This window comes from Euwallacea fornicatus, chromosome 5 (genome assembly GCF_040115645.1).
Source record: "Euwallacea fornicatus isolate EFF26 chromosome 5, ASM4011564v1, whole genome shotgun sequence".
NCBI classification, from domain to species: domain Eukaryota; kingdom Metazoa; phylum Arthropoda; class Insecta; order Coleoptera; family Curculionidae; genus Euwallacea; species Euwallacea fornicatus.
Window position 1 is genome coordinate 3,234,621 of NC_089545.1, and position 26,860 is coordinate 3,261,480.

General features: G+C 35.9%; 2 protein-coding genes across 4 annotated transcripts; one reads left to right on the top strand and one right to left on the bottom strand.

The window, feature by feature from the left end:
• Window positions 1-1,325: 1,325 nt before the first annotated feature.
• On the top strand, window positions 1,326-6,656 carry LOC136339453 (SET domain-containing protein SmydA-8-like). Its single transcript, XM_066282743.1, has 6 exons — window positions 1,326-2,260; window positions 3,033-3,427; window positions 3,482-3,862; window positions 3,916-4,077; window positions 4,135-4,304; window positions 5,762-6,656. The coding sequence occupies exons 1-6, from the start codon at window positions 2,019-2,021 to the stop codon at window positions 5,894-5,896; spliced, it is 1,485 nt and encodes a 494-aa protein (XP_066138840.1). The 5' UTR covers window positions 1,326-2,018; the 3' UTR covers window positions 5,897-6,656.
• Window positions 6,657-6,880: 224 nt separating this feature from the next.
• Window positions 6,881-26,550, bottom strand: Mct1 (Monocarboxylate transporter 1). 3 transcript variants are annotated; one of them, XM_066282740.1, is made up of 8 exons: window positions 26,131-26,550; window positions 24,120-24,176; window positions 23,823-24,061; window positions 17,239-17,358; window positions 10,903-11,560; window positions 9,319-9,839; window positions 8,328-8,528; window positions 6,881-8,158 (listed from the first exon to the last, which is right to left on the bottom strand). In XM_066282740.1, the coding sequence occupies exons 1-8, from the start codon at window positions 26,169-26,171 to the stop codon at window positions 8,004-8,006; spliced, it is 1,992 nt and encodes a 663-aa protein (XP_066138837.1). In that variant the 5' UTR covers window positions 26,172-26,550; the 3' UTR covers window positions 6,881-8,003. The 3 variants fall into 3 exon arrangements, with proteins under 3 accessions (XP_066138837.1, XP_066138838.1, XP_066138839.1); XM_066282741.1 differs by lacking the exon at window positions 26,131-26,550 and adding an exon at window positions 25,025-25,043 and having other exon boundaries at window positions 23,823-24,056; XM_066282742.1 differs by lacking the exon at window positions 26,131-26,550 and having other exon boundaries at window positions 23,823-24,050.
• Between the last annotated feature and the right edge of the window lie 310 nt (window positions 26,551-26,860).

Here is a 26,860-nt window from a genome sequence, read left to right on the forward strand (position 1 = left end):
GATTTTTAACCAATGAGATAGATGTTCGATACTAACCAACCAACCCCATTGGTTGGAAATCAGCTGATAAGAACCAATTATATTCACATTGTCCTTTACGAAAAATCCTATTGCACTTGATAATTAACAATTTGACAGCGCGGATCACAGCGAGAACACTCCTTGCTCCGTGGTGTTTTCATGTGGGTAACGTTTCACACTTAAGCAGCGGAACGTATTCTATGAGGTTTTATTATCTTTGATATCGTGGTGATAGATGCGTGTGTGATGTAGAACGTTTTACGACACTTGTGCTTGTAAAGTATTCATTAAAAAAAATTCTTAGTGTCTTGTAAAATTGCGTTTTTGAAATTTCTATATTAAGGGCTCATAGTTCATTTTAAGAAATTTTTGTCACGATATGACTGACCTGTCTCTACATGAAGGCATGTATTCTTCATATACTTATCTGAAAAAAGTCAGGTCCTATAATACCTTTCATGCAGGTATTACAAAGACCCAACACCTTCCAGAAGAAATCACTGATGAAATTAACTTCGATTTTATGTCGCAACACGAACTTACATCGAACAATCTTTTTGACAACACCTTTACATTTTACGGGTAACAATACATAAAATGGCTATAATTTTTTGAGAATACAGGGTAGCTCAAATAAAAGGGTGCTCATTTGTAGTTGGAACGCCCTGTATATTAAATATCGTCGGTTATTCTCGCGTGTTATTTAAATATTTTCAAAGTTGGTCTAACCTGGAGAAATTCGGTAGTTTCATTAAATTCTAAATCTGTAGCATGAAATAAATACAGCAACGAAAATATATTGCATCACATTGCCTCAAGTGACATTTACTTGTGGAATTTTTGGAGGTTGAAAGTCAAAGTATGTTATGTTCTACAAATGTTTAGGCGTATTCAATCAAAACCAATTAGCATATTTTCCTCGAAAATAAATTGTTCGCCGTAATTATAATGTTAAAACACTGGCGTAGCCAAAAAACTGGCATCATTGATAATTTTTTTCATAATCAGCGAAAATAATTCCACGTACTAGAATAATAATAATATATAGAATTAAGAAAGCACTTATTCGAATTTTTTTGAAGACTCGTTATAATTTTCATTATTTTTAATATGTAGTTCAAGTCATCCTACATGAGCACTAATTATATATTTGTTACCCTTGGGTTAGTAAGAAATAGAGATTCCTTTACATTGCCGTAATGCAGGAGAAAAAGGTTTGTAAGATTTCGTTTCGCTTATCTTGATATGAGAAGCGGTAAGATGATAATAAGATAATTTGAAGCATTGAGATATGTCCGTTTTTGCATGTAAATACTGAAATATTTGTTACATAAATAGTAAATGCACGTGGCATTAGTAGGTTCCGATAAATACTAAAGTGCGCTGAAAGGCCAAATATACACGCAACTTGTGTTCACCATATTTTCAATAAACAATTTACATAGAATTTGTTTTAGGTTAAAACAGACAATATTTCTTGCAAATGTGGCGAATGAACATTTTACTTACATTTATAATTTTAGCGCAGCCAGGTATTGATCGAAAAGTGTATTTTAAATAAAAATTTACTTTTTTCCTGAAGGTTCCACGTTCTCCCGATGATTTGTTTCTATTAGAACCCATCTGGTGAGAATCTTATACTCCTGAGATCCTGAGATGCTATTTTATCAGAGAATTTGGTCCCCATCCGTATTATAAGTACGAATAGGTTTAGAGAAGAAATAGTACAATGTACAACACGATGTTAGACGTGAAATAGATCGGTTTTTCATACCAGTCAAATAGAAATTCCGTCCCATGTTATGTGCCTAATATATCAATTGAGTCAAGAATATCCATTGTTGAACATTATCTGAGCCAAATGTTCCGCCACTGAACTACTATTCAAATGAGCCTCCTCCCTCTCCAGGTAGAGGTAAGTCGTGTTTTTCAAACAACAACTTACCTAATTACCTAATGTCAGTCGCTTTAATTTTAAATTAACTTCGACAAACGAAATGAACCGGTGCGAAAGAACGAATACTGGCTTAAACGAAACTATTAGAGCATTTTTAGAGAGACATCACCTCCTGGATGGAAACCCACCAGGGTGGGAAATAAGACAATCAGAGACAGGCGGTTTCGGAGTGTTTGTAACCAGAAATTTCGATGTGGGTGAAGTGGTATTTAAAGATTTTCCGGTAATAATTGGCCCGAGGTGCATTCTGAATTGCCCTAAAATATGCGTCTGTTGCTTCAGGTAATCAACACACATTAAGTAAAACTAAAAATTTCAAAAGGGTCTTTTAATTTTAAAAAAATGGAAATATAGTGGGGATTTGAAATGAAAGAAATTAGAATTTGAATTTACTTCGCACTATATGCATATGACTTCTTCAAGTTTTTTTTTAATGAACGCTCTATTTTATAACGACAATGTCTTCTAAAAACAAGGATAAAAAATTCTGCAAATTTCTCAGGTGAAAGTAGCCCGGCATAACTTAATTTTCTTAAATGCAACAATTTCGGGATCGCGGGGTAGTTATTCTTGTGTTAACGGTGTGAAAGAGTTTTACGTCACAAGTGAAAAGAATATTTTTTTATAATAAAGGCGATTAAATTTCGTGATATTACATTATTTCATGACATTAATTATTTCATTACACTAATTATTTCATATCATTTCATTGCTGAAATCTAGAGGTTTTTATTACAAATTTTATTGGAGTTTTTTTAAGACATTTTCTGAGACCAATATCTCAGCAACTGAAGATCAACTAGTTTTGAGATCCTCTAGACCCACGTACCCAGTATCCACCGCGTTATGAATTCCGTATTTTTGATTGGATATCTGCTCTTTAACTTATATCGCTTATTTCGGGGAATGTTGTATAGTGCGGAAACAAAACGAGGGTTTATGCACGAAAATCAAGTTCAATTGCCCTATTTTTATTGTACCTGTGGAATTTCTGGTAGCTTTGGCACCTACATGTTTTTTCAAGACACTCTGTAACTAACGATACATATTTCAGCAAAGAAAACTTGCGCCTCTGTACCAGCGGCTGCGGACTAGAGGTCTGTAGCCAAGTATGCCAGGACTCCTCTAGCCACCATAGAGAGTGCAAAACCGTTCGGCAATATTTGGAACACAACGAGAATTTTATGGAACAATTCAATCGAGAATTGTTTGAAAATTTGACACCAATTAGAAGTCTTTTTTTAGACGAGATCGACAAAAAAGTAGTCTCCTGCTTAATAGCTCATGACAGAGATGATCACGGCCGTGAAATCGATACTCTGAAAGAAAAATTGGGATTCAAATTTAAGGAATTGGACGAACAATTCTTGAAGTTTGTGTGTTGTGTATTGGACGCGAACGCATTTGAGGTGGCTTTGGGGAACGAAAGAAGTCAGAGTAGCGTCAGAGGTATCGTTCGTTTGATATATCAATTCGCAGAAGTAAATTTTACATCCTTGCAAGGTCTCTACCCTTTGTCCAGCCTGGCAAATCACTCTTGCGTGCCAAACATCAGTCACGTTTTCAACTCCAGGCACGAAATGGTGGTGAAAGCCGCAGTTTTCATACCCAAACATTCTGAGTTGTTCCATTGCTACACAAGACTGATTTGGGGCTCGACCATTCGTCTCTTTCACTTGTATAAGACCAAACACTTCGTATGCAAATGCCTCAGATGCAAAGATCCAACTGAGTTTGGCACTTTCATGAATTCAATTATGTGCAAATCATGCGGGGGACCAGTCTGTCTGGTGGATCCATATAAGGCTTATGCCAATTGGCAGTGCCAGTACTGCAAAAATGTTATTACAGGCCAGGAAATTGGGCCAATTACTACATTACTAGGTCAGTTGATGAGAATGTGGCTACTCTTTTGCAGGTTAATTGGATTTCTGCAGGCTCTATTCTGAAGGGGGTGGAATCCAGTGACTTTCCTTTTATGTATAATTTGTTAAATGGGAAGCTGAAATCGGTTGTTCCGCAGTATAACCAGGTTGCAGTGGAATTGAAGTGGAAAATCGTATGGGTTTTAGGTCATAAGCCTGGATATACTTGGAGTGGTAACTATTTGATACAGGGAAATGCGTGATGGAAGATTTAACGATTTTTTTTTTAAGAACTAACTCTAGACCAATTGAAAATCAAAGAAGATATCTGCATCGATTTGCTAAACCTTTTAGAAAAACTTCAATGCGGTCAGTGTAAAATGAGAGGTCTTTTACTCTATGAAATGTTCTGCTGTAAACGGGAAGGTATAAATAGATTAAATGGAACCAAACACATTGTGGTGAGTCATCCTAGAGAAATTCTTCTCTTTTAGAATGAACACATATTTTTAGAAAGCGGTTTGAATCTACAGGTGCTAGACTAAATTAAACTCATTTTCTCATTTCTGTTTTGTCTCTTTTCGATGTATACATGTACTGATCTGCATTCTAAATGTATTTTCGTGTAATTACCTTCAATTTTCTTATAGAGGGCGTCGTATACCATCTGGAGATATTTCAGAGGGCGTTAGTACCCCGCAAAAATGCTAAAACATCTAAGGTCAAAATGTTAAAATGTCCATGGTCAAAAATGCACCATTTTCGATATGTAGGGTAACAAACTTTCATATTTTTTAAAGGACCTTTCAATAGTGTTGATTCATTTTGCATTTCTTTAGATTTAATTTTATATTTAAAAAATTCGTTAAATTTTACGAATTGCCTCAAATAGTTGATAACAGAGCTGGATGATTAATTTTTCCCTAACTTATTTTATATGTTGTTGTACAAGATGAGTGGTAAGATTCCGCATTTTATATCATACTTACTGAAGCCAGCTTTTGCGAATCTCCGGTTGGTATTTTGATATTATTATATGTACCAAGAAGGAAAATATAATGGCTTTACAAGGTATCCGAAATAAGAAGGATTTTCAAGTATTAACGTAAGTTTTTTTGCTGTGAATTAGTAATACATCGGTATACATACATGGTACACGCATCTAGGGCTAGAATACAAAGAAGTTAGCAATAGATGATTGTGCAGGTGGCTTTATGAACCTTGCATCTCATATACAGAGTGCCAGAAAAGTCTGGAATACTATTATTTTTCCAGGAACACTTTCTGATTTATTTTCATGAAATTTTGGGATCTATCATAAGTATATGTATATATCGAATCCGATGAAGAAACAACTGTTCGAATTTTTATACAGAGATGAATTTTAATACAAGGGAAAGCCACTAACGTAGTTAACTTTTTTTTTTTAATGGAACCCCTTGCATATTATTGCATTTTTGAATTCGTCAAGGAATTGGATGGTCGATGGAAAAGGGAACTAATTCTCCTTGTTCATTAAAGATTATGCATTTTTTTGGTTCATATTGATTGGCACAATGATTCCAATTAAATAGTAAGTATTTTTACATCACCTGGGTAATTGTGCCTGTATATACCGAAAGAGTGAGAACATACCTAATATTTAATGTAGAACAGATGGTGAACGAAATTGCTACTAGTGTCTGAATGATTTCAGACCGTTTTCGAAAATTTCCTGAGGCGAGAACAAGAATATTTTTTTATACATATTCTTAGATCTGCCTTTTATCATTGTGTCAATTTTTTTGCCTGTTTTCATTGTGAGTCCAGACAAACCAGAGATGCTTATTGACTGTCAAGCTTAATTGTGATATTTTCACTAATATTATGTGAAAAAAAATTAGTAGATATAAATGTAGCTGTAAGTAATCTCATTTAGGACCCCCATAAACTTTCTGCCCTGCTTCATGAAGCAATCAGAATTCTTGAACACGATGTGACAGCGCCGCAAGAGATTAAAGATTATTTGTCTTCAACTAGTGGAAGGAACCTTCGCCTTCGGGATTGTGATTGAGTAGACGAAAAAATTACACGACTTAATGACTTGAGCCGCAAGGCTCCAAATTACAGTGTATTTAAATTAAAACGATCCACTCTATATTAATCTTGGCAGAAATTGATTTTTTTCTTTTGACATATGACAAGTTCAAATGAGTCACTGTCATCTTGTCCCCACCACTATTAGTGTCAAAAATTTGAATGAGCGATCGAGTTTGATCATGTTCGGAAGGTTTTTTCGGTCTGGGTTTGAGAATGTATTTTTTAAAATGTATGTGTTTAAGTATTGTTTTCTTCAGAGCTTTCGGGAAAAAACTATGTATATATACGCCAAAAAAAATGTATTTAATAAATGTTTGATAATATTTCTATTAGCGACTTACAAAGAGCAGGCTAAAAATCGTAACGGTTTTCCCCAATTTTACCGTATTTAATACGGTTGATTCTGACAAACCTATGCTCGTGCGTTATGCACTTTTTATTTCATATTTTCTTGATAACACACTGTCCAAATGTATAAGAAAAAATACTTGTCCTAGTAGCCAACCAAAGTAATTAACAAAACAGGTGCTTCTCTACTTTTTCCCCTTCCAATCTAAAATATTTTCTATTAATGGTGCCGAAGGAAGAAGGTGAGAGTGATACATTTAATTTTTATGTCAAAAGATGCCTCCCTTAAAATGGAATTAGTGACTGATTTTAATTGGAGCACCCTGTAAATTGATTTTGTAAATTAACATTCTGTAGGTAGAAAAATTAAAAATTTACAAAAGGGACATTTGTGTTTTTAATGGACTTGTGCGTGTTCAATTGATTGGGCCAATTTACCGGTTATATTATTGGAAAAGAATTTTATCGAATTTGATTGGTTAAACCTTCAGCGATACGTCGGGAGAACATCCATTATTGCTAACCCATTTTGCGCCAGCTTAAATGTAAAATTCCTGTAATTTTAGTTATTCATCAAGTTATCTTGAAAACAGTATATGAGACAGAAAAGTATGAGTTTATATATATTTTTATTATTTTTTGAAGTTTAAACTAGTTCCAATATAGCTTATATCACTATGTCATTGTGACAGACGATAGTCACTTGGAATGAAGAAGAATTGTTATAAATCTCACAAATTCAGTGGTATTATGCAAGGTAATCATCCAGGTACTGCATCAATCAAATGGAAAATCATAAATGGGAAAAAATTTGAAAATTCTGCACGATATGAAAATCAGCAAATGACAAAAATGGCTGGCATCCGCTTCCGGTATAAATGGAAGTACCGACAAAAGATGGAGGTATAATTCAGCCATAATCGGAAGTGCTGCCATCTTCAAAATAAATTATGCGTCTTGTGCTCTGTTGACATTCATACCGTGAGCAATTTTCAGATTTTTTCTAATAGTTTTTCCATGATCAGTCGAAATAGTTCGCAGAGAATCCTCTATTCTCGGTGCAAGGCAATTTTTATGTAAAATCCTTCAAAATTCACAATTCAGATATGTTTCCGAATACACATTCTTATTTACATATGTAGGTACAGAGAGCTCAAAAGTGTTGGAAATAATTTAAAACAATTAAGGCATATACCCAATAAAAAAAAATTCTTGGGGCTGTGAATGGGTATGTCATGGATCTTTATTTTTAGTTTTGCATTTTTTACACATATTTTTATGTTTTGCAGCGTGTCCTTAATAACAATTTTTAAATAAAAACAACTATTTTTTATTTTATTTGTTAATGCCATGTGGCACTGTTGTTATCCTCAAAACGGTCACCAAGATGGCTAAATCCGAAACAAGCTTTCGTTTTTTGGTGCTTTTCCAAAATTTCAAAGCTGTTACGTCTCATCAAAAACACTGATTTTTTTCGGGTCTACAAGAACAATTTTGTAACTTAGACCCTTCAGTCTTATACCAAAAAGCCCTATAATTCGATTTTTCATTCAATTTCAATAAAGAAATGGAAAGAAAATCGTTCTTTCTAGTAAAATGCGCAACTAAAAACAAAAATCGACTTTACTGAGTACACCTGAATGAATTTCATTAAATGGTTTGAGCTCAGTGTATGTTAATTTGAAAAACAGCCAATACGAGCTTCTCTACGTTTTAAGCGGGTCTATCAAATGTTACATATCCCTCCCGTTATCGGCTTCGTTGGACTTCCTGAGTTGCCATCGTTGAATGATCGGTATCAGAAAGAGGATCAGACCACTCAGCGCAATGGCACATCCTCCTAAGCAGAAACCCGGGTTGTACGATTTGGTTAGGTCGTAGAGGCTACCTGAAAGGATTATGAATTGTTCTAATTTGTGATAATTTATTTCAATGAAGTATGAGTTAAAATATTAGAGAAAAACATTTTACACCTCGCCACCGTCACTTCTACTATATTATTTAAAATAGGTATATTTTGTTTTCTTTCGTTAGTAGGAAAAACATATTTTACATACCTGCTATTGGTGGTCCTACAAGAGAGGCAATGCCTTGGAATAGCAGCAAAAGTCCAAAAGCATTAGTGAGTTTTTCTAGCCCTAGAAGGTCCACAAGAATCACCGAGGTAAGCCCAACATATGCCCCTATTGTGAACCCGAAAACAGCACTGTAGATTGAAAGTGAATAAAAGGCGAAACAGAAGGCACTGACAAACGTGGCTGAAAAATAAATTTCGATTTTGTCGATACCGGGTGTTCCGGAAACATTGATGCAAGTGAGTCGAGCGTACTAGCGGATAGAGAAATAGAGAGATTTATCTAAATTATCGACTTGAAATTGCTTTTAATACGGTCTTTGGGCAGGACAATTTCAACCTTCGTTGTGATGAAACTGTTTTATCAGAATCGATAACTTTAATATTTTTGCCAGTTTTGATGTTATAAACTCTTCCACGTCGAAAAGATAATCTTTAGAAAAACTCGTCTTTCTAACTGTTTTTGAGATATTTTTAATTAAGTTTTTCGGTGCGCTGCGAAGGGCTTACGAATTCCATCTATTCACTAATGCTGATATGAACACTGCAGTTTGTATTTATGCGTAAGTCAATTTTAAAATCGTAATGCCACTGAAAGGTACCTGGAACTTTATGCCAATAATAGAAACTAAATCATTGGATTTTAAAATGATTTTACAACACGATAGATTAGAGTGGTTTATTTCGCTCTAAACCGGATAATGGCAGACCAAAAATTCTCACAGGGTCAAAAAGAGGAAATATTCCTCGGAATACTGAAGGCTCGAGAGATTGCCGCCGCGAAGACCAGACTTAAGTCCATTTGAATTCTTTTTTGTTTTTTTAGTAGTTCCTGGAAAATGCAAACAAGAAATTTTCGTCTAAAGCAAATTTAACTGAACTGCTCTATTTTTCACAATCTAACAGCAATACTCATTTGCATCATTGTTTCTGGAATACCTTGTATACTTGATGGTCATAGTATATCTACTAACCTATGCCACAAATAGTGAGGCACCAATTGTACACCTGTAGTCGATTCACCCAAGGCTTATCCGACAAGTAACCTAACACAATCCTTCCAATGGTGTTTGCGGCACCGATGATGGAGATTAGTATTCCTGCTGTGTTAATATCCATGCCCAAACCCTTCGCTTTAGGCACTAAATACACATAGGGTATGTTAAACCCAATGCTGGTCAAAAAGTTGCTCATGGAGAATAAAACGAAAATGGGATCTTTGAAGAGACTGAAGTCCAGCATTTCATTTAATGTATCTTTGGTTTCAGGCGAACAGGGTATCAACCCGCATAATTTTCTGTTTTCCTCCTCATCGTCCTCATTATTGCACGCGTGGTGCTTCTTCCAGCTGTAACTTGAGTGCCTGCGATCTGCGAATCCGGACTCTCCAGGTTTGAGGTCCAGGCGAGACCTATAGGAAGGGATGTTCATCAAGCTACCCTGGTAGAAGATGTCTGGGCGGTTTAGAGGCCCGTGATGTCTGCTGTGGTGATGCCTACAACAAATATTAATATTGAATGAAATGAGATTTTTATATAACGTTTCGACATGAACATACCATCCTCAATATTAACGGTCGCCTACAAAATATCGACGACGCAAAACACGTTAACTTAATTTTCATATGGAGCATTTATTGAACATATTTATAATTAAATTACATCAACCTTCTAGAATTCACAAACTGCTGGAAATTCAGCGGCATGAAGTAATTTAAAGGCTACAAAGAGACAGTACCGACCATAGCGCAAAATTCATCAAAATATTTTGCTTTGTAGAGTTGATTTTTCCTGTAAATATATACAGCAGGAATTTTTCGAAAAACCGTTTCCAAATACAAAAAAACAACTTTTTTTTAGAGTGAATCAATTCGAAGTATTGGTTACCATTTTCAGGTGTAATAATGAAAAGGAACGTTAATTAAATGTCTGAAAAGCATTTTCCGTGTTTGCATGCCTTCCGGCGTTACGCGTGCACCGGAAAACGCTATTTTCCGGGATCGTAACGAAATATATTATTCTAGTACTACCTCCGATGCGACTATTTATCAGATTTCCCCTAAAATAGCCCGAAATTATTGTTTTCAGAAAAAATTAGGAGGGCCATTTTCATGAACAGAAGGGGTTCCCGGAAGTGTTCGGGTTTTTTGTGTACACAAGGAGTGATTTATCGTGCCGTTTGAATTCTTGAATTTCGTTTGGAATATTGCGGAGTTTATACGAAAATGAAACACTTCGTAAGTGCCTAATATGCACGAGTCTCGCTCATGCGCTGTACCGTCGATTATTTTGTTACTTGATTGAAACATGAAGTGTGTCCCAGGTTGGTATCGATCTTTGCATGGCCTAAGGACCTTATCATCCATAGATTCCCTTTACACATTTAATGGTTCGCCTTTATCTTACCTAGAGGGTTGATGCAAGGATTATAAGATCAGACTTTAAAAAATGTCTCCGTTGAAAATAAAGATTATTTGTTTTACGTAGAGCGATATTTTGAAAACCCCTAAAATACTTAAGGTAGTATGCCCTATATGTACATAAGTAGGTTTTGACAACCTGTAGGGGTGATGCTCGGACTGAGTGAGCATGGGCTGGCTTAAAGCTAATCTGGTCACATCGCTGGGCATCACCTTCCCAGCAATATTCCCATTTGTTTCGTGCTTATAAGTCTTGGGCAGGGTGAAATGTGCCACGCTATGCGGCCTCTGCATCTGGCTGTTTCCATTTAAGTGCATCGGTGAATAGTGCATGAAATCGTTTTCCGAAATGTGTATGTCAACTTTGGCTTCGCAGGATTTCACCAAGAGCAGTTCTTTTTTGTCCAGGTGATTGCTTTCTAGAGGCCTGAAAAAGGCTCCAAATAAGATGCACTTCATTACTATTCCTGCTATGATCAGAATGCTGCCCCTCCATCCGTACTCCGTCAGCAGCTTCGAGATTATCGGGGCGAAAATGAACGTTCCAAGTCCAGATCCGCAAACTGCTATTCCGGTGGCCAAAGAACGTTTCTTTTCGAAGTACATTGTGACGCTCACTATCGCAGGAAGATATATGAGGCCAAAGCCGAAACCCACCCCGATGCCGATAGTGGCACAAAGGGTGATGACGTTTGGGGCCCAAAAAGAGATTACCATGCACACGGAGGCCAGAATTGCTCCGGCGATGGTCACGGGACGGCATCCCCATCGGTTCACTAAGGAACTCGATATTGGACCTGAAAATGCACAAGTTACAGGGTATACCTAGATACGAGGATAGTCCCGGCAGTACCCGACCTGACATATAGATGGCGATGTTTTTTTGTTAAAAACTCGCCTATGTTACAAAAACCTAAATTTAAAAAGGTTATGTCTAAAGTTTCAGGGTGCTACATTGAGTTCTGTTTGCTTTGGAGCAGTATTTAGTGAACGTGTTTAGAGGTTTTGTGAACATGGAAAAAATTGGTGATCGATACGTGATTCAATACTTTGATTTGGAAGGTCTTAGTCCATCCAACATTAAAGCGGAGTTAAATTCTACTCTGGGGGAATCTGGCTCTTCCTTAGCAACAGTAAAATGTTGGGTGACAGAGTTTAATCGCAGACGTACCTACTATCAAGTCGGATTCAATAGTGGTCAACCCAATGATACTCCAGATTTAACCACTCCAGATATTGTCATTAAAATCCACAAAAATGTAGTGGAAGACCTTCGGCTAAAATTGTACGAAGTAGCGGACATGATATGCATTTCAAAATATACTGGATATGACATTGTGACCGAACAATTTGATATGAGAAAGCTGTGTGCAAGATAGGTTCCGTGATAATTTTTAATTGAATAAAAACAGCGCAGTGAGGATGTTTCAAGGGAAGGTTTTTTTACGTCGTTTAATAACCATGGGTTTAACGTGGGTCCATCATTTCACACCTGAGACGGAAAAAGTCAAATCAATGGATTCAAAATGGAGAATTTGCTTCAAAGAAGATGAAAACCGTTTCACCTGCAGGAAAGGTGATAGCGTCAGTTTTGTGGGGTGCATCTGGGATAATTTTTATTCACTATCTCTCTAAAGATAAATGAGAAACAAAGGATATTACACAAATTTATTGCAACGTCTGAAGCATTTAGCGAAAAAGAAAATTTTGTTTCAATAAGACAACGGAGCGGCCCACACTTTCGTCATAGCGATGGACAAAATCAAACAAGTTGGTTTCGAAATGTCCCTCATCCCTCTCCTACGCACCAGATTAAGCCCCATTAGATTATTTTCTATTTCCAAACTTGAAAAAGTGGGTGGGTGGAAAGAAACTTGCCAATAACGAAGAGGTGGAGTCCGAGGTTGATGACTATTTGGACACATTCGAAGCTTCTTACCTCTAACAGGGTACTGACGTTATAGAACATCGCTGGGAAAAGAATGTCAATCTCAAAGGAAACTGCGTTGAGAAATAATTTAATATTTTCCAATTTTTTTTTTCTGAAAGTGTTAGGTCGGGAACATCTGGGACTACCCTCGTACATATTCTATAGGCAAAAATAATAATTATTAATAACGAATATTGGGTGAAGATTAACGATATAAGTAGAATAAGACCACTTGTGTGTTCCATAGAAAATGAACTACAGTTTTTTGGATGAATATCCCTTTTCTATCAGGATGGTCGCTATCATGAATAATACTACTGCACGAAGCTCATTAGAACCGCACCTTCTAATCTTATAGGGTGTTGCATGATATTACGTCATTATGCAAGGGAGTGAATCTATATAGGGAGTTAGAATTACGACCGAACGCCCCTTTTATTTGGGTCACCCCGCTGCTTATCTCATTTATTAGCCCTCTCGATGTATGATTTTAAAGAAAAATTCTAGAAGCGTCTACGTCCAACAGAAAATTCAATTGTGTATTTAAGAATGGATAATGATGTTCTGAAAATTGGGAGTGTGTCTTTGGTGGGGCTAAAGCTCTCGGCCATAATGAGTAACTGTACTCATGGTTTGAGCAAAATCTCAAAAAAAATCGATGGGTTTTTGAGAAAAAATCTTGAATGTTTGAACGCCCGGTATCAAGGCAACGAAGCATTTGCGTATATAAATTTACATCGATTTTTTCAGTTAGAATCATGTATAGATTTAATAATGTGATTATGGCATAGTGTTATGAAACACCCTGTATAGAATGGATATTGTTGTGTTCTAGACTTACTTAAAAAGTGGTGATTCGTCAGTAAAAATTTATATTAAACAAGAGCCTTTTGGTAATCCAGTAAATCTATGTAAGTCTACGTCTTCAATTTCATTATTTGTCTTGCTTTTTTCAAACATTTTTAGGAAATTAACTGACTTCTATGACGTACTTACAATAAGAGTGATCGCCTGTTATCTTCCAATCTACAAGAAACCCAAGCAAAATATCAACTGTATTTTTGTACAGGGTCTTCCACCAAGAATGTATAAAGTTGCGCTTTTTCGGTCGCTTTTTGCGGTCTAAGCAAACTGGTAATATATAGACGAAATTTGACTGCATATTCTCGTGCCCGGTTTCCAAGTAAAATTTTATGGTTTGATTATTTCATGGGTAACATGGCTCATTTTAGATATACAGGGCGTGCTCCAAAAGTATTCCATTTGGACTTCGTGCCCTCGACTGATGCAGAACATATAGCAAAACTTCAAAGGGCCATATTTTATAGATTTTACGTTAAAATTTAGCAGATTGTTTCAAGCTCTTCCATCGATAGTTCTGACACATACATATGTACATACGTTATTGCCGATGGATGACTACAGTAAACCGATATTTGTTAATCCCCTGAAGGCTAAGTGGAATGTGTTCGCTATAAGATTTTTCGGACTAACCAAGATGCAAAATTCTGCAGAACGAGTTTGAGAAATTTCTCAGAAAACGTAGAATTCTCTGTCAGAACACAAATGCCTGCATCCCAGTGCTGAATGGTGTGTCAGAAAGGCAGAATCGAGCCTTTTTTGAGGAGTCAACCTGTTTATTTAAGCTTCAGGCTTCGAACAGGAATTTTGAGCCATCAATACTTCCAGTTATCTGCGGAACAGGTGTCTTACAAGTGGCCTAAATAACAAAGCACCTTATGAATGGTGATATGAAGCGAAATCAGATTTGGCAGCCTTATGCATGATTTGTAGGATTAGTTTCGATGCAACAGAAAGGAAAACTAGTATGGTTGTACAGGGTGTAACATATGATCATGGAGATATTTCAGGGATACTCTGCAAAGTAATTAAAAAATTCTAATAGATTCATGGTCAAAAGGCACTATATTTGACTGTGAGGGTATACCAAAAAACTGCTTTTTTATTGCTTAGACTTCACGATAGAGAAGAAGAAAAATAGGCGTAGAATACTTATCGAAGTATTATTGATTGATGTATTTAAAAAAATCATGTATAACCCCATAGTGGCTCATCAGAACCGGTCGGAAACATGTGCAACGAGTCGTCACCGGTATACGAAGGATATTTCTGACAGTTTCTGATGGTTCGGAACTGGTTTGCCTCTCTGCGATGTTGGTCATACATTTTCCAAGAACAGAAGAACACAAGATTAATATAGAAAATGAACTTCGGACGGTATATGTATGTGCATATACAGGGTTTTCACGTGAGAATGCACATGACCTTTACTTTTTTTCATTTGACTATAGTGAAAAATTTGTTAAATATAAAAGTTGCACAAAATCTTCTCAAGAATTTCATTATGTCGAGCATCGCCTTTTCGAGAAACATCTAAAACTTTGTTTTTTTTTTAATGAGATATTGTGTAAATTACTATGTGTATAGATGAGGCTCTTCATTCTGATATTATAAATATAGGGTGAAATGTAAGTGAACAATTTCTGATTCACAAAAATAACCCGTTAACATCGTTAAACCACCTTCGGTGCTCGGCCCTCCACATCGGCGGGAGCGCCCTTTGACGCGCCCCCACCGATGGCTAAATTTCTCAATACCAAACTCCATAAAACTCATAAGAAAAGTCTATAAAACTTCCGTATTCGAGACATTTTTCTAAGCGTCTCCTTATATTATGTATCGTAATGTCATGACCACGCTGCAAGTGGAAGAAGTTTTAAGTAGCTTTCAGTCTCAATAAATCAGTCTTATAGCTATTTTTGAGCGTTCTTTCAAGTCGAAAATTAAAATTAATACAATCCACTAGTTCGAGATTAAACACTAAATCTTTAAATAGAAAACTTAAATGGTCGATGCATTTTCTCGTCAAGACCCTGTACATCCTATAGATGCAACATTATGACGAGCACTAATCAGATTACAGGACTTCCTGGAATACCTGGGTGTATAGATGGGATATCAATTAAAGTGCGGACACCTGTAAACAAAAATAAATTAACTTACTGTCATCGACATGATCTGCCCTCACTTTAGGTTAGTTCAGGTTAGTTCGGAACTTGCGGGGAATTTGCGATGCAAAGAGGAAGTTTTTAGATATTTTCACTGGCCCACCTGGAAAAGTTCACGACAATCGAGTTTATAATTTATTCTTTATAAGGAATGTGTGTATTTGTCTGTAACGACCAGATATAGCATTTGCTATATCTATGTATAAGCTTCTACTGCATGTATAATTATGGGAGTATTTGTATGTAGTAACGAGACCATAAAAAAGCGAATATTTCGATTTTCAAGGCTGCTTACTCGAAAATCGATAATTTTTAAAATAATAACTTCTCGGCTAATAAGGCTGTATTCAAATATTGTGTGAGATATATGGCTCGTTCTTCAAAAATCTTAGGACGTCGCTGATTTCGAGGAGTTCTGAGAACCGCTTCAACCTCGAAAATATTTTAAAAATGTGTTCATTTTTCATATTCCGTAATAAGATTTCTATATCAAATTTCTCCCATTTCCAGTTTCGGAGGTACAGCCAAAGCCCTCAACAAATGTAACACTCTATATATGAAGTGCCTATAATGCACTCCGGCCGACTTGCACAAGTCTCTGGAAGATCAAGTTATAACAAGAACAAGGACCTTTCTCAGCCTTTTCCATATCTACTTCAATCAATCCTTTGGATTGTGCTATATCTTTCATTCGAGCTAGTACCCTAGATGAATAGATTGGCACTTAATTTTGAGGCTAGAGATCCATCACCAAAGGCAAAATTAATCGAAATGCCTCTTCACTACCCACTGGGATCTTAACTGCCACAGGAAAATCTGGAGAACCATATAATGTTGAAGCTCCGTCAGGAAAACCGTTCTTTTTGGAGGATATTCAGATGACTTGAAGAAATCTTTGAATCCAAAATATCCCACAGCTCCCAACCGCAAAGTGTCTCAAACTCTCCTGTTAACGAAGAGGACAATAAAAGCATTTCCCCCTTCCCATATTGGACTACATTCTTTTTCTGGCGAATTTTTTGAGAAAATAATTGACATCTAAGAACGTAGTTAGCGTAATTTGCGGGAAATCAAGTATTTTCCGCCAAAAAGTCATTGAAAAAAATAGGGGGCTAAAGCTTTCCCATATGTTACAATGTAAAATTTAACGAAGCCTTAAAATGAACATGATTTTTATAAAATAGGGGCTTGCGACTGATATTATTCGTTAGGGAACCGAATCAGTAAAAAAGTTATATGCAGTGCCAGCACCATTTTGACATTCCCTGTACTTTTTACCATCAGTTTCGGAACACACTGTACAACCCGAATCAACAGTGTTCATATAATGTGACATATACTAAATTTTAAATTTGACATTTACTAAATTTCTAAACTGACCTATATGTCAAATTGTCACTGTCTACTCAATATTTTTATAAGGAAAAAATATCTGTTTTATAGGAAATAAGATGGAATAACGGACGAGTGTACTCAACTAGACGTCTCGTAACTGTTCCATTTACCATTTACTTACCTGAACATAGTGTTACGCCTACGAGTAGAGATAAAATCCATGACGTCAGGCCTTTGCCTTCATGAAAGTACTCCAAGAATTCATCATAGAAGATCCCGAATGAATAGGTAACACCATCAGCTAGAAAAAAGTAATAATTTCAGATATATAATTTTGCCTCGATTCTAAACTTCATTTTGCAAAAAAAGAGACTGGAAATTGCAAAAACTGGTAAAAAATCTTTTTTTTATTTGATCACCCGTTAGGTTTTTCATCAGTAAATTTATCAATAAAATAAATCGTCAGAAATATCATTAACTACCAAAATAACACATGAGAATTGTTTTCTTTCTTCTCGGGAGATCCTTTTTGTGGGGAGTGAAATTACTTTTGTATGAGGTGAGAGAAATAGCACTTTAGTGAACGAGGTTTTTACCGAGTCGTGACCGAGTGAGAAGATCGGTGGAGTCCTCCAAAGAGGTTTCACACACGAGTGGCAAGCAGTATTTTATACAATGTGTTTGGTTCATCGATACACATCTAAAAGAGGATGGTAGGCAAGGTGATTTTGAACGTATCCGACCATATGTACTATTACGCAAAGTGTCATTTATTTCGAGATATCGGCGACTTTTAGAGTTTCACTAAATTCGCTGTTTACTTCCATATAAATTTGAATAAAAAGGGATAGTATTTTATAGAAATCAAACAAGTAATGGATCTATATATGAAAGAAAAATTGTAGCTCTTTAAAATTCCAAAAATGAATTTCTTGAATATTAAACCTCCACTTTGTAAACGAATAAATGGAAGATACAAGTGGCAGAGCTTTTCAGATATCTTTAAGAACCTCTTTGAGCATGGTTCTTTCAAATTATGTATTGAAAGACGCAAACTTAATGTTGTATAAGTTACTTAATTAAAACACAAACAAAATATAGATAAAATTCATGCGGCGATTTAACAAATTGAATAAAAAATGAATAAGTAATTATTATTTATGCATTAATTATACTATTTAGTTATGATTATTATGTTCAAAAACGAACCACCGTTTCTGATACATCAGTATTTTCATTGCATATCGGTGGTGATTACTCCTTGTAACATTTCAGCTTTCATTACTTCTGTTTCCCCATTAAATTTTTGGATGAGATGGTCTCGATCATGAATTTCATTATTGTTTATCAGTTGTTCCATTCGTCTCTAGATATAATAATCGACTGGGGTCAGATCTGGAGATCTGCCAGGCCATAATGATTTTTCCCCAATAATGGCGGGACATCCATCATTTTGAAATATGATTTTTGCTCTTACATCAAGTTTATACGAAAAAAGATGGTCGGGTCGAGTGTTCCACTAAATTTTTATCATGACTTATGTGAAAGTAAGCAGCGAACTTGGTAAATTCGGAAAAACGACGTTATATCGAAATGGGTGACACTGTGTATAATAGTATGTGTGATCAAATACGTTTAAAATTATTTTACCAATCATCCTCTTTCGGATGTGTATCGGTGAACCAAGCACCCTGTATACAAGTGATGGTACTTTGGAGAGTAAACGAAAATTTAAAAGCAGCTTTGTTTAAAAACACTTTGCGAAATAGGCACTTCGTACCCTAAAAATTTTACTCTGTTTTAAATCGTATTAGTAATAAATAAGCTTTAAATAGATAATTTGAAATTATATTTAAAATAATAAACCGCATAGGAAGCTTTAACTCACTTATAATGAGATGTATGTATTTTGGTATTAATAAATTTTCAGTTTTCAAGTACAAAATCATCGGAATATTTTTAGATAATGCGTAAGGTAAAAGTAATTAAGTAATTTAACTTCCAAATATTACTTCAAGATGTAATTGCATCTTAACAATATTACGCTGGAGTAAGTAAACATCGTCTGTTTTAATGGGATAACCCCTATGATAAGCTCTATCTCGTAATAAGCAAATACACATAAACTATTGACAAGTTTTGATAAATCAAGACATGGTCAGTTATCTTAAGCGTATTTGGTACCTATTTGGTGATCCTATCTACTATTAAATTGTATATTGTATATTGAATATTATGGTAAGTGAGATAGAAATCATGTGGAATGATATAAATTAGAAGAAATGCAAGATTTTAGATGATATTGATAAATCCAATGTACGCGTTGAAGAAGCCTTAACAGACGAGGATTCACGGGCAGAATTAATCTCTGTAACCGATAATAGTACAATTTAACTAACGAGTTTTCGTTTCCAACAATTTAAATTAAGATTCAAAGTTATTAATATTATTATGGTTATGGGGGTATTATTATTGTTATTTAGCAGTAAATTTTGCAATATAAATATATAGAAATAATTTCATTTGCATTGCTTCATTGATGACCGTAAGACACTCTTGCTCCATCGCAAAACAATAAAAAATATCTAAACGGCTCAATAGGAATATGGGGTAAATATTTGAAATCAGAAAATCATGCTGTTTGTGAATGTTCAATAATGTACAGGGTTCCGTTGATAAAAATAAAAAATGTAATAGAAAAATATTCGAGAAATATGCTACATATTTCCAAATATTCAGTATTACATAGGGTTCCATTAAAAAATTGGTCTAAGAAGTATTATAAAATCTTAATCATTCTTTTTACTCCAAAAGTATATTTGGTCTTTGGTAAATTCATTATAAAATCATTTTGCCGGTAGGTTGTCGTAAAACCTTTATAAAGTAAGTGTATGATTGAATGATATTTGAACTGCAATTCCGCTATAAAAGTATTCCATTGTCAAGATAATTTATCGTGGGTATTGGTAATATAATTTATGGGCATATATCATTACACCTAATGTGCAATGGTAGAGGCGCTCTTCCACAAGGACTTTTAAATTGTTAAACGGCTTGAGATGTTGTTAGTAGCGGAACTTACACTACGGTTATTGTGAAATTGTATTATTTTGAATGCGAATTGAAAATAAGAAATTCTTCAATATTCAAAATTAAACAATATAGAAGGTGGTCCGTTTTATAACCAAAGAGGTAACTTTGGTATATAGCTTTATTCCAATTAGCCCAGCAGTCTTCAAGACAATTAATCAATTGTGCCTCTTGAAAGCAATGCCTCCTTTTCCTTTAATTGTCTTCTTTGTTTAGGCTGGACCACCCTGTATATGTTTTCAGAGGAATACGAGTGTCGTAATACCAAAATAAATTATATTTACCATATATTGTTCGTATGGAGATTGGGAATGGGATTTGCTTTTCGTGACCACAAGTCGATGGGCAAACACGCCTTAAATATTCAAATTTTTACATTCGCCTCAAATTTATAGGAATATTTTATATAAATTACCGTTTAACGATCCATTTGGTGATCTACTTTTCTTAGTTTGACACGCGTCAAAATTTTTGACATATTTTTTTGACACTTGCAAAACTCGATATTCAGGTTCGTTTTGGAAAGTCGAGGAAAACATGTCTCTGACAAAACCATTAACGAACCGAACAACAACAAAGAACCAGAACATCCCTTTCATTGACGGATAATCTGATTAGCGGAAGTGTCTTGCAACGTACGTCAGTGACGTAAATTTTTCTTCTTCGTCAGAACGCGAGTAATAAAAAAGAAACGAAAACTGTAAAGTAACTGCCAAAGTTTTTATTTTTTCGCGTTGCAAGAATGTTGTTTGCTATTTGCGCTTAGATAGTGATAAAATTAAAATTTTTCAGGTCATAAGTTATAACCTACAAATAATAACCGGTTATTAATCACTTGCACTATACGAACCTCAAATAGGTGTTAAAATAACAAAGGTACGTCTTGGATGAACTCGTTAATTTTCTCTTGTCAGTCAGATGCTCCATGGTAAATAGCAAATGGCTTAATCAGCGCCCTACGTTTACAATTCACCGTCTATTGCGAGATTTTTTCAATGGTCACCCGTTATGTTATAAATGTATTACGTTGTTTTCAATTCCGTTTAATAACCTTTTATCGGATATATTTAGAAGTGCATAATAGAAATAAGTTTGGCAAAGCCAATACAAGTTATTCATTGCTTTGTTTTTCTTCAAATTGTAAGCGTGTTTCAACATTCATCACAAATTGATTTCAAAATACTTTTAGTACAAATATATAAACAAAAAAATAAATTATAAGGCTACAGGCGTGCTCTTTGTTACCAACCGTCAACCCGGTTGGTATCAGTGTTGCATGACCTTGATCCGAAAAAGTTACTTAAAATTTATATATTTTTCCCCCCTTGTCGAGGATAATTTCTGTTCAATCTCGCCCACAAGATACTACGCGGAATCCCGACGAAAGTGAGCATACCGAAACCGGGGGAGCCTTCAGAAGTCTTCAGCTGATGGTCCCTGAAATTCATCGGATAGGGAAATTATAAAAAAATATGAAAACTTAAGGATTTTTTGCAGTTTCATGAGATATCAGATTTGACTTTATTTTTGTATTCAGTAAAAGAAATTTTATGGATTCACAGTGCAAGTCTTAGGAGTTGTCTGCTGCAAGTCCGGGTATTGTGTCCTATCTTTACCAGAAACCTTGCGCAAACTAACATGTTAGGCTTTAGCTTCTAGAGCTTTGTGTGCAGATATCCGAAAACTTGTAAATACCAATTGAACATTAAGCTGTTGCCTGTGTTCTCTATTGAAATTCCCATGTCTTTAGGTCGGGGATATTAAAAAAATGATACACCCTCCCTTGTTTCGCTTTTTTGAAACACAAATTATTGGTCAAAACCCTTCACAGGAGGACCCTATAGCTCGGAAACCGGACCTTGAAGCGACAAATGATTAATATTTTTTTAAGGTACTTTTATAAGTTGAATCCATTAAAAAAAAATGGGCTCCTTCGTTTCCGAAGTATAATAATAACTTGCGATTTTCGCATCTAACAGTTTAAATTTGAAGAGAATTCGATGACGTTTTTAAAGGCAAACCCAACCACAGCTCCATTTTGACTGTCTGAAATTTGAGGACGGGACAGAAATGCAAAAACGGTCGGACTTACAAACTACGTTTAGGCGTGGTACCTTTTTACTCAGCCTCGCAGGGCAAGAAGGTTCGGCTCATTAAGGTGGGATGTGGAAAGCTCAAATGCGCCCATAAAGCTCCGCTATCAATATATTGTGATTAATTAAGTTTTCCTAGTGACGATGAATTATTTGAAGCCTTATCTTCGACATTACTTAAGTGATCTACATTTATGGCTTTAATCTAATAAGCCTTCAGTATGTACACCTTTGTAGAAAAATAAATTATAACAAATCCTTTTATATCATATTTACACTTCCTCTGGTATAAGAAAAAATCCTGAAAAAAAGTTTTAAATTAACACTACAGCGTAAGAATCGAATTTGATAAATAAAAACTGAAGTTCTAAGTACAAAAAGGGACAAAAATCTAAAACGTGATCAATTTCGGATCGAAATAAGAAAATTCAGAATAATATTTCACAAACACGCAACAACTACTTCACGTCTGCGTATTAAGACCTTGTGCATTTTGCACTATTTTTTCTGTAGTGAATGAATAGAAAAAAAGGAAAATATCTATCTAGATATTGAATAAAATAGTGACGAAAGCGATTACAGTATCAGGGATAATGTAATAGGTGCAATGATGATTATCGATCAATTTTAGAAAGTTTTCACGAATGCAAGTTGACTTGAACCAGATTGGTCATGTCTTGCTTTGTCTATACAGTGCACGAGTGTGTTTTTCAGGTTAAGGTGTACGAGTGCAAAACAATGGAATTTCATTGCACGAATTGTATTTAAGAAGAGAATTTCACGAATTACAACGTTCCGGAAGAAGGCGGCCGCAAGATTCGCAATATTTCAATTTATTACAACATTGCCAGTGGGACCAGGGAAATTATTGAGAGAATTTCTTTCATCCATCAAATTTGGTATTTCAGCGATATAGTGCTAGTATGTAATTGCTGCACCGAATCAATCACTGGGCTCTAAGCGGTAACTTGCACTAGTGCAATTACCGTAATGTTACAACAACCGCGAATTTAACTTTTTTTTTTATTTCAACAGATTTCTTTTAAGGATGTAGTTCATGAAATTTTTCCTAAATTACAATTCGCGCAATAAAATGCTATGAAATTATGTTACTTACATGTAAGGGTGCACCAGTACAACTTAATTCGCATTCGTGCGAACTTCCCTAAAACCACCAATAGTTTGCGTTGCATACATATGTACATCATTCCTGATAATTGCACTAGTATAAGTTACCGCTGTAATTCGCCAGTGGCTGGTTCAGCACAACAAGGATAAAGCAACATTACATTGTTGAAGTATCAAGGTTGATGGAAATCTCGTTAGAGCGAAAGTTCTCAAATTACCTTATCTACGAAATTCAATGGCTTAAAATTTGAAAAATTTGCGTTAGATTTTACTTTGCCCCCTAAACCGATAAAAAAATCAACCGAAAACAAAGAATGGTGCAGTGATTTCGGAATCTTCCAGGTTTATCAAACTCTACTAATTTTCAACGAACCCTAGAGTTCTACGGGGTATTAGAAAATCTTTTCTGTGGAAAGGTTATTTGATTAAAATCGAATAGCGAAATGGTACTCACTGATAACATGGATCATAAAAGAGCCAAAAACCACCATCCATCCCCAACCACCGTCCGGAGGTGGGGCACTTTCACTTTCTTCCTCTTCGTCCCGCTTCTTGGCCACGTGGTGGGACATGTTCGCGTCTAATACACTAAACAGTACTGTTACACGTGTGTCGGCGCCGAAGCGGCGGCGTCGGGACGGAGGCGTGCGAGTTCCACAAACAAAAGCGAAAAACTGGAGTACTAAAACTAAACTAAGCTTGAACGAATCGCGGAACGATTTAGTAATGAGTATTATTTTACGGTGCATACTTGGCTTTGGCGATACCGTCGTTATCTCTGCTAGTAGTCATGGATGGTGTATCCGACCTGGAAAGATAATTGAACATCCATTGTTTCTATTGTCTCTATTCTCGATTACTAAAGATATGCATTGTTTAAATGTAAATATTTGTTGGGACATTACACTTGATTTGAGAGAAGGCAAAAGTCCAACACAGCCAAAACAGTAATTATCTCCAGTTATTCCATGGTGGGACATTGCAGATTTTTTCCCTTTGATCGTATGATTTCAAATACGTTATCCTCTAGATTGTTTCGTTTCAATTCTGAGGGAGGAAACGACACATTGTTGTAGACGGCCCTTTCCTAGCTAAGCTATGCAGTTCAGTACCACAGGTTATAGCGAGATCCAGACACTTTAGCTTTTCATAATAATTATGACTTATGTAGGCAATAAGTATGTAATGTACGATTTCAGACCAGTTTATGGCTCGAATATGAGTTCATATGAATCGAATAAAATCTGATTGCTTTCGCATTACATACCATTAGGGCTTAAAGTTTCTATCTATCGGCTAGTCGAGGTGTATTCCGGCCGCAAGGTAGTCCGGACCTTGTCAGATGAGCGATGAATTGCATGGGCTGGCAAGATCTTTTCTATTATATTACCGATATCGTACAGTTTTACGGTTTTTTCGTGATGGTTTCTTCTACGTATATCATCGCAACCTTATAGAATTACCGTCTATTTGGTTTTGATATCCCCTAATAACATGAGGAGTTGAACAGACTAATTAACAGATTGACCAAGACTCATCCTTCTCTCACTTCTCTGTCTATCAGTTTACTATTAATTACACCATTTAAGGATTGCTACATGATAATATATTACATAATATCTGTGATTCGCTGAGTTTTATTTAGGACTTCATTACCTCTAAGGTTCCAGTGTCCGTTCTCCGCCATATAAAGTATATAATAGTATAAAGGTTGCGGCTTGAATGTGCAACTCTTCTGTTCCCATCATCCGCATTCATTTCTGTGCTACCCACTCTGCATAACCCCCTTAGCTGATGGAGCGCTACCGATAATTTTTAAAAGGTGCGAACGTTGTCAGAGATCTATAATGCACCATTTACAGGCAAAATGGGGATTTCGGTGTAGGAATCGTTTCCCAAAATGAAAATCGGGTATTTTACTTAATAAGAAAAAGTGTGAAGTAGCGCACTCACCTGATCCCCGTGCCGTCTGCTCTGGGTATTGGATATTAATTTAGAAGAGAAACATTACTAGGATTTTTGTCACTTCTTAAATGTGTGTCAGAGGGGTTACTTACGTCATAGTTATGATTTTTTTAGCGCTAATGTTAGTTAGTGGGGTTGTCAGTCCTTCCCCTCAAAAATAAAGAGGCTAAAGGCGCATTTAGACTGGCGCGAACCTCGAATTTGCAGTGCTCGCGCCAGCCTGGACGTCTGGATTAATCAACGGGAGGGGAGTACTAAATAATTTTAAACTTTTAAGTTAATTTGAAAAAATTCAAAACTTTCGATACATTTTTCCAGAGCACGAATAGATGAAACTTAAACCCACGTTTCCCTTGCAGATTTTTATAAGCACGAAAATATTAGTTGCAATTATGCAAGGGTGTCTTTTCTACAGATTTCCTCGAAGATTGATAGACACCCTCTGAGAACCTCCCTGGCCAGCCCGTTCTCCCGACATAACCTACTTTGACTTCTTTTTCTTTGGCGGCTATTTCGAAAATTGCATTTATCCGCATAGATTTTGAAGCAAATGAAGAGTTGCGAAGGAGCTTTCGGAGCTAACACGCTAAAAATGCTACTTAAAGTTTTAGCTGCAACAGTCAGGAAGTATTATTTGGGCTAAGAGGACCATGTACATTTGCTTGAATAATGAAAGCCGTTTGAAGAAAAATGCGGACAAATACTTTTTTGTCAATCAGCACACTCAATAAGCGCGTTTTTTAATACTAATTTTTAAAAAAGGTCATTATTATTAATGGCTAACAGGTGCCCCTTACCTGCGTTTAAGATCCTTCACAGAACGTGAGTTCTCAATCATACTCCCTAACAAAAAATACTTCTTAGGACACTCAAGCTACATTTTCATGACTCTGCTCAACATTCTTTTTTAATGTCAGGTCTCTAACTTGCTTACTGATTCCTGATAAATCACTGCCCGAGAGGGGTATCTTTGTCCAACATTAGGAAAGCACATGACCTGCGCTCTGTCGATCAGCTGATCCCCGTGATTCCTACTAAAAGATTTTCCTCTTTAATGAGGAACTTTGGTCGAGTAAATTCCACAATGATTTAACCATATCGTTCAGGCTTCGAAGAAAGGCAGAATGCACTTTTCTGGTATTAATTTATGTCTTTACCGAAATTTACCACCAGGTGCAACACACGATACATGGAACTATTCTTATCACAACGCAAATCTATTTATTGGGAAATGCAGCTGATTTTCAATGTTTTTTTGCGCAGTCGCTGTCCGCGAGGGCTCAAGAGTTTGCGGTGTAATGTTTTGAGCTAACAGGTCAATCGGCCAGGACACAGGATTAATAATTCCTTCATATATTGATTCACTGACACAAGATGCCCATCGGGATAATTTAAAATCGACATCTAAATCATTGAAGGGAAAACGTTGACGAAATTGTTTCGAAGCGAGCATCAAAATTTGAACAGCCGTAAGCTTTTCGCGAAGGATCGCGACCTCCATGTTGGCTGCATGGTCTGAGAGGTCCT

Excerpts from the sequence above, each read along its gene's own strand:
- LOC136339453 (XM_066282743.1), top strand. The coding sequence starts at position 2,019 with ATGAACCGGTGCGAAAGAACGAATACTGGCTTAAACGAAACTATTAGA. Across the intron at positions 2,261-3,032 it reads ATATGCGTCTGTTGCTTCAG|CAAAGAAAACTTGCGCCTCT; the intron begins GTAATCAACACA and ends TACATATTTCAG. Across the intron at positions 3,428-3,481 it reads AAGTCAGAGTAGCGTCAGAG|GTCTCTACCCTTTGTCCAGC; the intron begins GTATCGTTCGTT and ends CATCCTTGCAAG.
- Mct1 (XM_066282740.1), bottom strand. The coding sequence starts at position 26,171 with ATGATTGAGAACTCACGTTCTGTGAAGGATCTTAAACGCAG. Across the intron at positions 17,359-23,822 it reads TTTTATGATCCATGTTATCA|CTGATGGTGTTACCTATTCA; the intron begins GTGAGTACCATT and ends ACTTTTTTCTAG. Across the intron at positions 11,561-17,238 it reads AGGCGTAACACTATGTTCAG|GTCCAATATCGAGTTCCTTA; the intron begins GTAAGTAAATGG and ends GTGCATTTTCAG.